At 38.6% G+C, this 15,673-nt stretch overlaps 1 protein-coding gene across 2 annotated transcripts in view; it reads left to right on the forward strand.

Annotated features, from left to right (window-relative positions):
* The window catches only part of EIF5B (eukaryotic translation initiation factor 5B), a 62,053-nt gene that overhangs the window by 21,940 nt on the left and 24,440 nt on the right, over positions 1 to 15,673 (forward strand). The window contains exons 8-10 of one of the 2 annotated variants that reach the window (XM_070429863.1): positions 2,158 to 2,247; positions 4,320 to 4,394; positions 8,344 to 8,621. In XM_070429863.1, the coding sequence (XP_070285964.1) occupies positions 2,158 to 2,247; positions 4,320 to 4,394; positions 8,344 to 8,621 (443 nt within the window). The remainder of the gene's footprint in view (positions 1 to 2,157; positions 2,248 to 4,319; positions 4,395 to 8,343; positions 8,622 to 15,673) is intronic. The other variant, XM_070429864.1, reaches the window with a different exon arrangement.

Genomic DNA, 15,673 nt, shown 5'->3' on the forward strand with positions numbered 1-15,673 from the left:
GTTCATCTTGTTTGGAACTCTTTGTGCTTCCTGGATTTGTGTGTCTATTTCAACAGATAAGGGAAGTTTTCTGTCATTTCTTTTTTAATAGGTTTTCAATTTTTTGCTCCCTCTCTTCTCCTTCGGGTACCCCCATGATGTGAATGTTGGTATGCTTGAAGTTGTCCCAGAGGCTCTTTACACTATCCTCATATTGGATTCTTTTTTCTTTCTGCTCTTCTGATTGGGGTTTTTTTTTGCTTCCTCATATTCCAAATTGCTGACTTGATTCTCAACGTCCTCTACTCTATTGTTGACTCCCTGTAAATTATTCTTCATTTCAGCTAGTGTATTCTTCACTTCTGAATGGTCCTTTTTTATGTTGCTGATGTTCTCACTAAGTTCCTTGAAGTTCTCACTAGGTTCCTTGAGCATCCTTATAACTATTGTTTTGAATTATGTATCTGGTAGTTAGCTTGCTTCCATTTCATTTAGTTCTTTTTCTGTAGATATTCTCTTCTTTTGTTTGCAACATGTTTCTTTGTCTCCACATTTTGGCTGCTTCCCTGTATTTGTTTCTATGTATTAGGTAGAGCTGCTTTGTCTCCTGGAATTGGTAGAGTCTCCTTGTATAGTAGGTGTCCTGTATTGCCCAGTGGCTCACCTCCCCAGTCACCTGAGCTCAGCACTCTAGATGCATCCCTGTGTGGGCTCTTTGCACTGTTCTGTTGTAGTTGAGCCTTGATTGCTGTTGGCATCACTGGGAAGGGATTGACCTCTAGGCTAATCAGCTGTGAGGACCAGCTGTGACTACAGCTGAAGAGCTAGTGTGCAGGAGACACCCCCTATGGAGCAGGACTTGTTTCATTGTGGCTTTGGTGCTCACCAAATGCATCCCTTGGATGTGTTGCTCATGGATGTGGTAGGGTTGTAATCTGGCGTGGTCTTAATCTGACCACTGAGTGCACTGGCTCTGGGACCTCCTGGGAGGTTCAAAGTCAGCTATTGCCTGTTCCCTGCTTGGCCAACCTCCACCCTCCTCCCCCACTACCCCCAGTCATGGGCTACAGAACGATCTGTAGATTGCTGCTACCTGTTTTGGGCTTGGAGGTGCCCAGGAGAGGCCAAGCTGTGAATCAAGGCAGGCTGCTGCTAGTGCCAGGCCTGGGCTATTTATCAAGAGGTATAGGGTATGCTAAAGCCAGCTGCTGCTTGTTTGAGAGATTTTAGGGAAGTCTGAAGCCTGAGCCATGACTGGCCATTTCATGTAGAAAAGCCACTGGAAATACCTTGGGTGGGCCTGCAAATTGGATAGGGCCAGATCTCAGGGAATCACTATGGTGGGCAAACAGTGTAAGCCAGACTGATGGAGACTCAGATATGGTGCTGATTGTTGACTCTGTGGGGGGAAGGGGTCATCAAAGGAATAGTGATCTCTGCCAGCACTTTTGTTTGGGAGAAATCTGCCCCCCAGTTCTTGCCCTGATGTCAGATAATTTAGGTCTTCCCCCTATGTCCTTGGATCTTTTCAAGCTGCTGCCCCAGAGCTGGAGCTCAGAGGGAGTGGGTCTGAATGAGTGCGCTGGCCCTTTTAAGAGGAACTGCCTGAGACTCTATCATTCTTTGTTCACTTAGCCACAATCCCTGCTGGTTTTTTCAGCCTGGGCTGAGGGGTCTGATGTGGGCTGGGACCCCTGGCTCCTCATGGGGGACCTACACAGCTCAAATGCCACCAGTGGGTGTTAGACCAGCCTGTTCCACACCTCTGCTCAATGTGGCTTCTTTAATTCTCTATGGTAGGACTTCCATTTGGACAGCTTTTAGGCAGTTCTGAAGGCTGTTCTGTAGTTTAATTGTAATTCTGATGTGGTTGTAGGAGGAGGTTGAGTACCGCTTTTACCTATGCTGCAATCTTGACCTGCCCCCTGAATAACTATTCTTAACTGAAAAGTACAACTATCATTTTCTTTTTTTCTCAGTCTTCTGTATTTTTACATTCTATTCTTTGAGCAGAAAGAAAAACTATTTTCTGTAAAATATATGACTGATACTTAAACATTTTTTGAACTTGATAAAGAATTAAGTATATACTAATGATTTTTATTCAATACTTAACAGAGTATCCTCACAAAAATTATATACTGAAAAATATTAATTTGGTCTCTGCCCTTCACTCAGTGTCTGAGCCAATAGAATTAAGTGCTGCTATAGAAGTTGTGGAACAAGGTGTACCAGAAAAAGAAGAGTCACCACCTCCTGTTGAACCAGGCCAGTAGCATTGACTAATAAATTCTTATTAAATAGCATTGATGTGTCCTAACTGTCTTAGTTATTAGTTTGGAGAAACCAAATATCTTGCAGGGTGGCCTTTTTTTATAGTCCTTTCTAAATCATTTATTTTTATTTCCACATTGCAAAAGTGTAGAAGTGAGCCTTGAATCAATTTGTTGTTTTTTTTTTTGTAGAATAAAATTTTTGTTGAGAGGATAGAGGTTTTTTACTTTCTTTCTATTGATGGGTCAAAAATCTTAGGTGGTATCAAGAAGACCTGAAGTTCTTTAATCTTTCTGAAGAAAAATTGCAAGCATTTTTAATTAGGACTTTTTAAGAGTCATAAAAGTTACTATTTTTAAAACATTCTTAGAGGTCAGCCTCTTATTTAGTAAATCAATTCAGTTTATTCAGTGTTTGTGTTTTTAGGTTGGAGAAAGTCTCTGGCTTTCTTTTCTTTTTTTTTTTTTTAAGATAAATATTGTTCTAATTCATGAGACTAGATATTGATAGGAAGCCACAGGCTAACATAATGTATGTTTGGTAAAATCAAGAGACTCTCAAGTGTTCAAAGACAGGAATGGGAGTAGAAACATTTGAGGATGTCAAGACTGACCTACCCTGGGGAAAAATATTATTGATAGTCCCTCTCTACATCCCCCCCCTGGTTCACAGTGTAAAATAATATCATTTGTTTGGGCACATCTTAGCTTAGCATAATGAAACTAGAGAAATTCCATTTGACATGCTTATAGCAGTCCAGGATTGTAGGTGATATCTGTAGCAGTAAAAAGAATTGCTAAACTGGAAGGAGGCCTCTTTGGGCACATGTTCCTGACTGTTGTTTCCTCCTCCTTAAGATGACTTATCCAAACTTGCTGGCAAATGATGATTTTTCCAGAGAAGCAAATACTACATGTGCCCTCATCTTTTGAGAATAGTTTTGCCTAATTAGATTTCAGTAAAAGTGTCATTGTTGTTTAAGGCAGTATTAAGTTTCTAATATTCAAAATAATACCTTTCTGACTATTTTTGCATTGTAAGCACAACATCTGTTCTAATTTTCAACATGAGTAGAGATGTAGCTTTGTACATCCAATTATGTGATTTATGTAGTGTTTGTATGTATCTATAGAGGCTAAAGAAAAATAAATTCTTATGTTTATAAAGTTTAGTTGAAAAATCAAAAAGAAGATATATGTGAAATTTCATTTATCTTCAAGAATAGAGTGTGATCATGTGCCCTAGTGTACTGGTTGGGGCAAGAGTAGGTTTACAGTTATGAGTACATGAAACAGAGTTTGTTCTTGTACTAGAGGCCTGGTGCATGAAATTCATGCATGGGTGCAGTCCCTAGGCCTGGCCAGCAATCAAAGCCTGAGCCTCTGGTGTGGAAGGGCAGGTCCCAGCTGACCTCTGGGCCCTGGGCAGCACCTGAGACCCCGGTCCCCTGCGCCCCTCACCCTCTGCCTGAGTCATTGGACCCCTGCCAGGCTCCCTCAGCGTCTGGGAGCCGGGCAGCAGCCCTGCTGCTGGTTGCCATCTGCAGGGTGATTGGTGGGGTGATCAGGGCCCCGCTCACACCTGCCTTGATCTGGCGCTGCCCACTCACCTGCTCCACCATTCCACCCTGGTCCTGCTCTTATCGGGGCTGGTTGCACCTCCATTGCCGCCCACTGCCAGCGCCACATTGCTGACACCTGCCATGTTCCGCGCTGCCCCCTGGTGGTCAGCACTTGTTATAGCAAGTGGTTAAACTCTGGGTTGAGCTCCAGGTCTAGGGGACAATTTGCATATTAGGCTTTTATTATATAGGATTATTATTTACTAATTATTGCATTTTCCATACAAACAACTGTAAAACTATTTTTGCCCCAACCTGTATTCAAAATACTAGGGAATTTGAATCATTTAGTAATAAAAAATTACAACATGAAAGTTATATTGAAAATTAGTTCCAAAGATAATGAAATTGTATTTTTTTTTTTTGCATAATTAAAACATTTCTTTTTAGGTCAGCATAATTTTCCACTTTTTTCTATGTCTTTAATGAAAACTTTTATTTACAGAAGAGGAGGAAGAAACTGAGGAAGCTGGATTGGATGACTGGGAAGCTATGGTCAGTGATGAGGAGAGAGAAAAAGGTGAATAGCTCATAAGCACTTGTTGATAAATCCAGTGGTTATTAGAGATGTTTATATTTAACGAATAGTTAACGTCTCCTGATAATGACTGCTATTTGAGCATTCCTGAGGACGGAGCAGTTTTGCTCTCCGTTGCTATGGTTCCTAAATCCTCATGTGGATCCCATTTCATGAATAGGTGGTTTTTCAGAAGGTCATTTGTAAGATAGTTGCCTGGGATTTAGAATACAGTTTTTTAGAGTGATAATGTTATAAATGGGGTTAAGTTATTAAAGCTAGCCTACAAAAAGCCTCTTTAACTTAAAATATAATACAAAGAAAATAGAAATAATAGTATATTTCCTAATCACTCTGAATAAAAAGTGTTTTTTTGTAATTACTGTCTATCCTTTATTACTAAAATCAGCTTTCTTTACATTTAATTTGCTGGTTTTTTTCCTTTTTGAGTTGGATATTTGTCTCTTTGTTTTTTCAGTCTTTCACCCCAAATACATATTTTTAAAATTATAAATTTTTCTTTAAGCATGGCGTTAGCAAAATTCTACAGGTTCGGTTATGTTGATTTCTTTAAATTTACATTTAGATATATGTTAATTTTACCTATGATTTATTTTTTAAAAATATATTTTATTGATTTTTTACAGAGAGGAGGGGAGAGGGATAGAGAGTTAGAAATATCGATGAGAGAGAAACATCGATCAGCTGCCTCTTGCACGCCCCCTACTAGGGATGTGCCCGCAACCAAGGTACATGCCCTTGACCGGAATCAAACCTGGGACCCTTGAGTCCGCAGGCCGAAGCTCTATCCGCTGAGCCAAACCGGTTAGGGCCCTATGATTTATTTAGAGGTACATTTCTTAATTTACATTAGTAAGGCCTTCCTAATTATCTTCTTGTTAAGTTATTGTGATCAGAAGACATACATGGTTCTGTCCTTTGCAATGGGTTGAGAATTTACAACCCAGCAAATAGTTGATTATTATAAATGTTTCATATGTGATTGGGTGTGCTTGGTTGTCTTGTTCACTGTGTTTAGTCAAGTTTGCTGATCGTTTTGATTAAGTCTTTTATGTTCTGAGTTTTTTCTGGTGTGCTTTTTCTTTTACTAAGTGATGTGTTAAAATCTTCCACCATGATTGCAGATTATCTATTTTTCCCTGAGTTTTGCCAACTTTTGCTTTCTGTATTTTGGTGTTACATTATTAGGTGAATACAGTCTTACATCTTTCTGATGGATCAACTGTTACTGATATATTATTTGTTTATGTTATATTTACTTTATACTTTATTTTTATTCATTTTTAGTGATACCTTTAGCCTTTAACAGTGTACTTTATCTGATTTTAATTAATACAGTTCCACACGCTTTGATTTACGTGCTGTTTTCCTATATTTATTATTCTTTCTGTATCCTTAATGAGCCTGTAGTTGAGATTTTTATATCCAGTTTGTCAGTCTTTATTTTTTACCTAGTGCACTTAGCCCATTCATTATACCTTACATTTGTTGTAATTAATGAAATATATTGGTTTTATACTTATCTCACTAAATCCTTGTTACTTGTTTTGTCTGTGTTTTTTCTCTCTTTCCTTACTATATTTTGGATTGTTGGATTCTTTTTATTAACATTTTTTCCTCCTTCCATGAGCTTAGAAGTTGTGTACTTTTTCATTTACTTCTAGTGTTAACCTAGAGACTTTTAACATGGACCTTTCAACTATCATTGTCTAATGTTACCATCTTCCCAGACGATGCAAAGACCACTGAATACATGAGTAACATTTACTCACTTCTCAATTTATATGTCATTGTTCTATTTGTTTTAATTCTCTATTTTAAACCCCATAATACCATATTTTTTATAGTCAATATTTATTTAAATTTACCTAAATTCTTAGCTTTTTGTTGGGCTTAATTTCTTCCTACATCTCTGACCTTCCATTTGAGGTTATTTCTTCCTGCCAGAAGAATTCCTTTTAGAATTTCCTTTAGTAGGAATCTATTAGTGAGACATTCCATTTTTGCTTTTCTAAAAATATTTTTTCTTAACTTCATTCTTAAAGGATATATTTACTGAGTGAGGAGTTCTTTGCTAAACTTCTTTTTTTTTTAATATATTGATTTTTTACAGAGAGGAAGGGAGAGGGATAGAGAGTTAGAAACATCGATGAGCGAGAAACATCAATCAGCTGCCTCCTGCACACCCCCTACTGGGGATGTGCCCGCAGCCAAGGTACATGCCCTTGACCCGAATCGAACCTGGGACCCTTGAGCTGCAGGCCGATGCTCTATCCACTGAGCCAAACCGGTTAGGGCCTTTGCTAAGCTTTTATTTATTTAATCCTTTGAAAATATTACTCCCTTGTCTTGTCTTTCATTATTTCTGTTGAGGATTCAACAAATAAATTTTTCATGTGTCTTTGGTTTTTAGCAATTTAATTATGATATAACTGGGGTTGATTTTTTTCTCATTTATTCTGCCTGTAGAGCTTTATAAATGTATGGTTTTATGTTTTTTATCAGTTTTGCAATGTAATTACTCATTATTTCCCCTCAGGTAATCTAGTTATGACTAGGTAGACCTTGATACTATATTCTTTTTATTTTTTTTTAAAATATATTTTATTGATTTTTTACAGAGAGGAAGGGAGAGAGATAGAGAGCTAGAAACATCGATGAGAGAGAAACATCCATCAGCTGCCTCCTGCACACCCCCCACTGGGGATGTGCCCGCACCCAGGTATATGCCCCTGACCGGAATCGAACCTGGGACCTTTCAGTCCGCAGGCCGACGCTCTATCCACTGAGCCAAACCGGTCTCGGCAATACTATATTCTTGCATTTTATTTTTTTCACTTTACTATATTTTCCATCTTATTAAGTCTCCATGGTTTATTCTAGTTGTTTGCTCATTTAAAAAATTTTTTTTATTGATTTTAGATAGGGAGGGAGAGAGAAAGAGAAATATTGATTTGTTGTTCCACTTATTGATGCATTCATTAGTTGATTCTTTGTATGTGTTCTTGATTGGGGATTGAACCCACAACTTTGTCATATCAGGACGATTCTCTAACCAACTGAGCTACTCCAGCAGGGTTAGATTATTTCTTCTGATCTGTCTTCTGGTAATAATTTTATTTTTTTAAAAATTTAATCTTATCTTTTGCTCCCTGGATGTTAGAAGCATAGTCATTTTTTAATTTTGGCTTTATGACTTCAGTGGAAGCCCTCTGGGTATGCTGGCTTTCCTCATGTGAATTGTTTTCATGTGTTTTTATAATATATATAGATATTATACTTGTAAATGTATAGAAATAATTTGTGGTCAAGGATTTTTTTTTCCCACCCTCCAAAAAGAATTTCTTCATATATTCACCAGGAGTGAACTAGGAATAATAAACACTAGTTAATTATTCCAAATGTAGAATTCAGAGAACCTAGAAGTGTTCTGCTAAGAATGAGGGGGAGGTTCTGTTTACTTCCAATTCATCCTTACTGCTAGGGTACAGTTTTTCAGGTTTTACCTCACAGTAAGGGTGTTATCTAGTGTTCATCTACCTTGCCCTCCCTGAATCCTTGGTAGGCCTGAATTCCCAATGCTCCTGTTCACTGAGGGGCTAGAAAGCACTGCTCAGCCTTTGAGCTGCCTCCTCCAGAATTCCGCACATAAACCCCAGGGGAAGGCAATACCAAGTATTGTATTCAACATCCCAGGTTTCTGTCCTCTTGTATCCTGGCTTAGTAATGTCTTTCTTTTTTTTATTTGATTATGTATGGATTAATGCTTTACATGTTCACTGTTAAATGGCAGTCTTCATTGTAGCATATGGGCAAAGACTTATTTGGAATTAAAGATATAATGCTGCCTTATTTGTCTTTAAGGTCACTTATGTTGATGGGAATCTCATTTTTAATTTTTATTATAAAATCTCTTGTTTTTTTCTGAAAGAAGGAAACACAGTGCATATAGAAGTAAAAGAAAACCCCGAGGAAGAGGAGGAGGAGGAGGAAGAGGAAGAAGAAGAAGAAGAAGAGAGTGAAGAGGAAGAAGAAAGTGAAGGCAGTGAAGGTGAAGAAGAGGAAGAAAAGGTGTCAGATGAGAAAGATTCAGTGAAAACATTAGTTAAAAAGCCAAGTAAAGAACTGAGCTCAGAATCTGAATATGACTCTGACGATGATCGAACTAAAGAAGAAAGAGCTTATGACAAAGCAAAACGGAGGATTGAGGTATTTATTCTTCCCTTTTTCTTTGCTCCTTTCCTCCACAGTCCTCCTCTGTGGTCCTTAGAACTGTATTCTACAACAGAGGCTTTTATTTACTAGCACTTTTAAAAATATAGTCACAGAATAGTATTTTGTCCAGTGTCTTGTAAATCAAGACAATAGATCTGACAGTGTTCCAACCAAGGACCCCAGTCCCTTACCCAAGTCAGAATAGTGACTGCTTCATCATTCTTTTCTTGTGTCCTCAGAATTTTAATGTGCTCTTCGAGTGATGGTTTCTAGGTATGCAGAGGTATTCTGAGCGTATGCCCTTTACTTAGAAACATTAGTTGAGTGTGCGTTGCATATTTAAGTTAGTCAGTGTGAGGCATCTGATCACATAAGTTTGAATCTGGTGGGTTATTGAGGCTTCTCTTTATTAAAGTACACATACCTAGGAGACTTACTCTATTTTTCCTACTTAATGCAGCAGATTTCAAGATAGTTTTCTTACATTATGTCAGTTTGGCATAAGCAGCATACTAAAACTATTTTAATTTGCTTGAAGAGGCTAAGGCTAAAAACTATCTTAGTGTTATCTTTTCATGGATAATTTTAATTAAAAAAATTTTAATACCTTTATATCAGTGTTTACTGTTTTCTTCTGTAAAGTCTTGATAGGTATACATTTTCTGAATTTCAAAGGACTAAGAAGGACTATTATTGTAAATTGGGCTTTCTTAACCCTGGTGCTATTGACATTTGGGGGCCAAGTAATTTTTATATATATATCTCATATATATATTTTATTTTTATTTATATATATATATATATTATATTTTTTTAATATTTAAATTTTTTTTTTAAATATAGAACAACCAGCTCACTTCTACTCTCATAGTTTTTGTTTTTTAAAAATATATTTTTATTGATTTCAGAGAGGGAGAGAAAGATAGAAGCATCAGTGTTGAGAGAGAATCATTTGATCAGCAGCTTCCTACACGCCCCCTACTGGGGATGGAGCCCTCAACCTGGACATATGCCCTGACTGGGAATCAAACTCTGACCTCCTGGTTCATAGGTCGACCCTCAACCATTGAGCTATGCTGGCCAGCCGGGCATGTAATTTGTTGTGGGGATTGTCCTCTATATTTTGGGATGTTGTGTAGCATTCCTGTCTTCAACCCACCAGATGCCAGTAGCATTCCCCTCCTGACGGCTGGTTGTGACTGCTTCTTTCTACGGCACCTACTCAAACCACCTCCCTTGCTTTGCACCCATGTGTGAGAAAGAGTTTGTTCTGTGTTTGAAAATTTAAAAACAAGCAAACAAAATGGCTATAAAACAGAAAGTACAAGTTTCCCCATTATCTCACTCCCCAGACTTGTTCATATTCTTGGTTATGCACTTCAAGTTTTTTTAAATGTTTAACTGAAAGTAAGTTATATAATACGTTTTGGAAAGATTTTTTTTTTTTCACATAACAATATGCTATGGACCTCTTAGCTTAACACATTTTTAAGCAGCTTTGTTGAGATATGCTTTACATACCATCACATTAACCTGTTTTAAGTGTACAATTCAATGATATTTTGTAAATTTACAGTTGTTTAACCAACACACCTTAACTTTGGAGTATTTTCATTACCATCAAAAGATTCCTTGTGCCAATTTAGTCATTTCCCATTCTTAGCCACAGACAGCTACTAATCTGCTTTGCTCTATAGATAACTTTTCTGGAAATTTCATAAAAATAAAAATTCACTTCTATAATATGTGGTCTTTTGTGCCTGGCTGTTTCTCTTACTCTGTTCCTTTATGTGGTAGTTATATCAGTACTTTGTTCCCTTTAATTACCAAGCAGTGTTTTGTATAAATATGTTGTATTATATTATTGTCCATTCACCAGTTAAAGGACACTTGAGTTGTTTCCACTGGCTATTGAGAATGGTATAGTCTTGTTATAAGTATTTTGTTAGGAGTTCTTTACATGAAAATGTGTTTTTATTTCTTTTGGATATATTCCTACAAGTGAAATTGCTAAATCATATGGTAGATTTGCATTTAACTGCCAAAATATTTTCCATAATGGTTGCACAATTATAGATTATCCGATTTGAGGGTTCTAGTTGCTCTACATTCTCGCTAATAGTTTTTATCGTTTGTCTTTTCAATTTTAGCCATTCTAGTGGATGTGAAATAGTTTGTCTTATTGTGGTTTTAAATTACACTTCCATGATCTTGAGCATTTCTTCATGTGCTATTGCCATAACTATGCCTTCATGGTGAAACATAAATTCAAATTTTTAAATTTTGTAATTTGACTTTTTATTATTGATCTAGTGGCCCGGTACACAAAATTCATGCATGGGGTGGTTTCCCTCAGCCCAGCCTGCACCCTCTCCAATCTGGGACCGCTGGCTCCTAACGGCTCACCTGCTTGCCTGCCTGATTGCCCTTAACTGCCGTTGCCTGCCTGCCTAATCGCCACTAACTGCCCTATCCTGCTGGCCTGATCTCGCCCCCAGCTGCCTCTGCCTGCCTGATCACCCCTAACTGCCCTATCCTGCCAGCCTGATCTCGCCCCCAATGGCCCTCCCCTGCCAGCCAGATCTCGCCCCCTACTGCCCTCTCTGCCACAGCCCCCACCACCATGGCTTTGTCCAGAAGGAAATCCGAAGTCTGGAAGATGGCCAGTTGACCCATTCTAATTAGCATATCACCCTTTTATTAGTATAGATATATAGGATAGGATTGCTTAAATGGGGGAAAAAAGCCTTTTTCAGCAGGAAAAGGTGCTCTTGGCAACAAAAATACATAATCCCTATATCTGGACTGATAGCCAGACATATGCACTATACTGCCACACTGGTCATTAAAAAATTGAACCGCTTTCTCATACCTTACACCAAACAGCTGTTGCCCTTAAAACCCTTTGTCAGCCCCCACCTTAGGTTCTGCCTTCGCAGTTCACCCAGATTAGGTTCTGATTGGTCGGTTTCTATGCCAGGCAGTGTCAAAAGCTCCACCTCCTATGCAGCCATTGGCTCCTCGCACTTCACCCAGATTTGGTTCTGATTGGTCAGTTTCCATGCCAGTCAGCGTTTCTGAGCCTCATCAGAGAGGCAGGGCTGATCAGCAGCACCCGCGGAGGCCCAGGGAGAAAGAGAGAGGCAACGGCTGATCAACAGCTGCCACGGAGGCTGCGGATCAGACCGGGCCTGTCTTTTCAGGCCTCTCTCTGGGCCTGATCCGCAGCCCCCTTGGCAGTCAGTGCTGGGTTGCCACGCCCACAGCAGCAGCAGTCAGTGCTGGGTCTCTACGGCAACCCAGCACTGCCTGAAGGACTGACTTCCGGTTGGTAGAGCCTTTGGTCGTTATGGACTCTAGGTTTTTATATATTAGGATTGCAAGAGTTATTTTTTTTTTTTTTTTTTTTTTTTTTTATTTTCCTCTTAAAGTATTACAAAGGGTATTACATAAGTATCCTTTTCCCCCCCCCCCCCCCGCCCTTGACAAACCACTACCCTCCCTTACCCCCCAGTGTCTTATGTCCATTAGTTATGCTTATATGCATGCATACAAGTCCTTCGGTTGATCTCTTACTCCCCTCCCTCCTGCCCCCCAACTCTCTCTGGCCTTCCCACTGCAGTTTGACAATCAGTTTGAGGCAGCTCTGCCTCTGTATCTATTATTGTTCAAAAGTTTGTAATGGTCTTTGTTATCCATGAATGAGTGAGATCATGTGGTATTTTTCCTTCATTGACTGGCTTGTTTCACTTAGCATAATGCTCTCCAGTTCCATCCATGATGTTGCAAATGGTAGGAGTTCCTTCTTTTTAACAGCAGCATAGTATTCCATCGTGTAGATGTACCACAGTTTTCTAATCCATTCATCTACTGATGGGCACTTAGGCTGTTTCCAGATCTTAGCTATGGTGAATTGTGCTGCTATGAACATCTGGGTGCATATATCCTTTCTGATAGGTGTTTCTGGTTTCTTGGGATATATTCCTAGTAGTGGGATCACAGGGTCAAATGGGAGTTCCATTTCCAATTTTTTGAGGAACCTCCATACTGCCTTCCATAGTGGCTGCACCAGTCTGCATTCCCACCAGCAGTGCACAAGTGTTCCTTTTTCTCCACATCCTCTCCAGCACTTGTCGTTTGTTGATTTGTTGATGATGGCCATTCTGACAGGTGTGAGATGGTACCTCATTGTTGTTTTGATTTGCATCTCTCGGATGATTAGTGACTTTGAGCATGTTTTCATATGTCTCTTGGCTTTCTGAATGTCCTCTTTTGAAAGGTGTCTATTTAGATCCTTTGCCCATTTTTTGATTGGATTGTTTATCTTCTTTTTGTTAAGTTGTATGAGTTCCCTATAAATTTTGGAGATTAAGCCCTTATCAGATATGACGTTGGCAAATATGTTTTCCCACGAGGTGGGTTTTCTTGTTGTTTTGTTGATGGTTTCTTTTGCTGTGCAGAAGCTTTTTATTTTGATGTAGTCCCATTTGTTCAGTTTCTCTTTAGTTTCAACTGCCCTAGGAGCTGTATCAGTGAAGAAATTGTTTTGGCATATGTCTGAGATTTTGTTGCCTTTGTATTCTTCTAGAATTTTTATGGTTTCCTGTCGTACATTTAAGTCCTTTATCCATTTTGAGTTTATTCTTGTGTATGGTGTAAGTTGGTGGTCTAGTTTCATTTTCTTGCATATGTCTGTCCAATTTTCCCAACACCATTTATTGAAGAGACTATCTTGGCTCCATTGTATGTTCATGCCTCCTTTGTCAAAAATTAATTGAGCATATTGGTTCGGGCTAATTTCTGGACTCTCTATTCTATTCCACTGATCTATATGTCTGTTCTTGTGCCAGTACCAGGCAGTTTTGAGAACAGTGGCTTTGTAATACAGCTTGATATCTGGCATTGAGATCCCACCTACTTTGTTCTTTCTCAGGATCGTTGCAGCTATTCGGGGTCTTTTTTTATTCCAGATGAATTTTTGGAGAGTTCGTTCTAGATCTTTGAAGAAGGCCATTGGTATTTTAATGGGAAGTGCGTTGAATGTATAGATTGCTTTGGGTAGTATGGACATTTTAATGATGTTGATTCTACCAATCCAAGAACATGGTATGTTCTTCCATCTGTTTATGTCTTCCTCTATCTCTTTTTTCAACGTCCTGTAGTTTTCTGAGTAGAGGTCTTTAACCTCTTTAGTTAAGTTTATTCCTAGGTATCTTAATTTTTTTGGTGCGATGGTAAATGGGATTGTTTTTCTGATCTCCCTTTCTGAAAGTTCACTGTTGGTGTATAGAAATGCCTCAGATTTCTTGGGGTTAATTTTGTATCCTGCTACATTGCCAAATTCATGTATTAAGTCTAGTAGCTTTTTGATGGAGTCTCTAGGGTTTTGTATGTATAATATCATGTCATCTGCAAATAAGGACAGTTTTACTTCCTCTTTTCCAATTTGGATGCCTTTTATTCCTTCTTCTTGCCTAATTGCAATGGCTAATACTTCCAGTACTATGTTGAACAGGAGTGGTGAGAGTGGGCATCCCTGTCTTGTTCCTGTTCTTAGGGGAAATGGTGTTAGTTTTTGTCCATTGAGTATGATGTTGGCAGTGGGCCTGTCATATATGGCTTTTATTATGTTGAGGTATGATCCTTCTATTCCCACCTTTCTGAGAGTTTTTATCAAAAATGGGTGTTGGATTTTGTCGAATGCTTTTTCTGCATCAATTGATATGACCATGTGGTTTTTTTCTTTCAATTTGTTTATGTGATGTATCACATTTATTGATTTACGGATGTTGTACCATCCTTGCATCTCTGGGATGAATCCTACTTGGTCATGGTGTATGATCCTTCTGACGTACTGCTGGATCCGATTTGCTAAGATTTTGTTGAGGATTTTGGCATCTATGTTCATGAGGGATATTGGCCTGTAATTCTCTTTCATTGTGATGTCTTTACCTGGTTTTGGTATTAGGGTGATGCTGGCTTCATAGAATGAGCTTGGAAGCGTTCCTTCCTCTTGAATTTTTTGTAGTAGTCTGAGGAGGGTAGGTTTTAGTTCTTCCTTGAATGTTTGGTAGAACTCCCCTGTGAAGCCGTCTGGCCCTGGGCTTTTGTTTGCTGGAAGCTTTCTGATGACTGCTTCAATTTCTTCCATAGTTATTGGCCTATTGAGGTTTTTAGATTCTTCCTGATTGAGTTTTGGAATGTTGTATTTTTCTAGGAATTTGTCCATTTCCTCCAGGTTGTCCAGTTTGTTGGAGTAGAGTTGCTCGTAGTATTGTTTAACAATCATTTGTATTTCTGTGGGGTCTGTTGTTATTTCGCCTCTATCATTTCTGATTTGGTTTATTTGGGACCTCTCTCTTTGCTTCTTGGTGAGCCTGGCTAGGGGTTTGTCAATCTTGTTTATCCTTTCAAAGAACCAGCTCTTGGTTTCATTGATTTTCTGTATTGTTTTTTTGGTCTCTATTTCATTGATTTCTGCTCTAATCTTTATTATCTCCTTCCTTCTGCTCACTCTGGGGTTTTCTTGTTGCTCTCTTTCTAATTCTTTGAGTTGTAGAGTTAGATGATTGACTACCATTTTTTCTTGTTTTTTGAGATAGGCCTGTAGAGCTATAAACTTCCCTCTCAGGACTGCTTTCATTGTGTCCCAGAGGTTTTGGATTGTTGTGTTTTCATTGTCATTAGTGTCCAGGATGTTTTTAATTTCTTCTTTGATGTCATCGGTAACCCAATCAATATTTAATAACATGCTATTCAGCTTCCAAGTGTTTGAGTATTTTGGGTTGTTTTTATTGTAGTTTATTTCTAACATTATGCCATCGTGGTCTGTGAAGAAGCTTTTTATGATTTCAATCTTCTTGAATTTGTGGAGACTTTGCTTGTGACCCAATATGTGGTCTATTTTTGAATATGTCCCATGAGCACCTGAGAGGAATGTATATTCCGCAGCTGTGGGGTGAAGTGTTCTGAAGATGTCAATTAAGTCCATCTGATCTAGTGAGTCATTTAGGATTGCTGTTTCTTTGCTGAGTTTTTGTCTAGCG

This window comes from Myotis yumanensis, unplaced genomic scaffold (assembly GCF_028538775.1).
Source record: "Myotis yumanensis isolate MYYU_CA2020_CCGP unplaced genomic scaffold, mMyoYum1.0.hap1 SCAF_11, whole genome shotgun sequence".
Classification (NCBI taxonomy): domain Eukaryota; kingdom Metazoa; phylum Chordata; class Mammalia; order Chiroptera; family Vespertilionidae; genus Myotis; species Myotis yumanensis.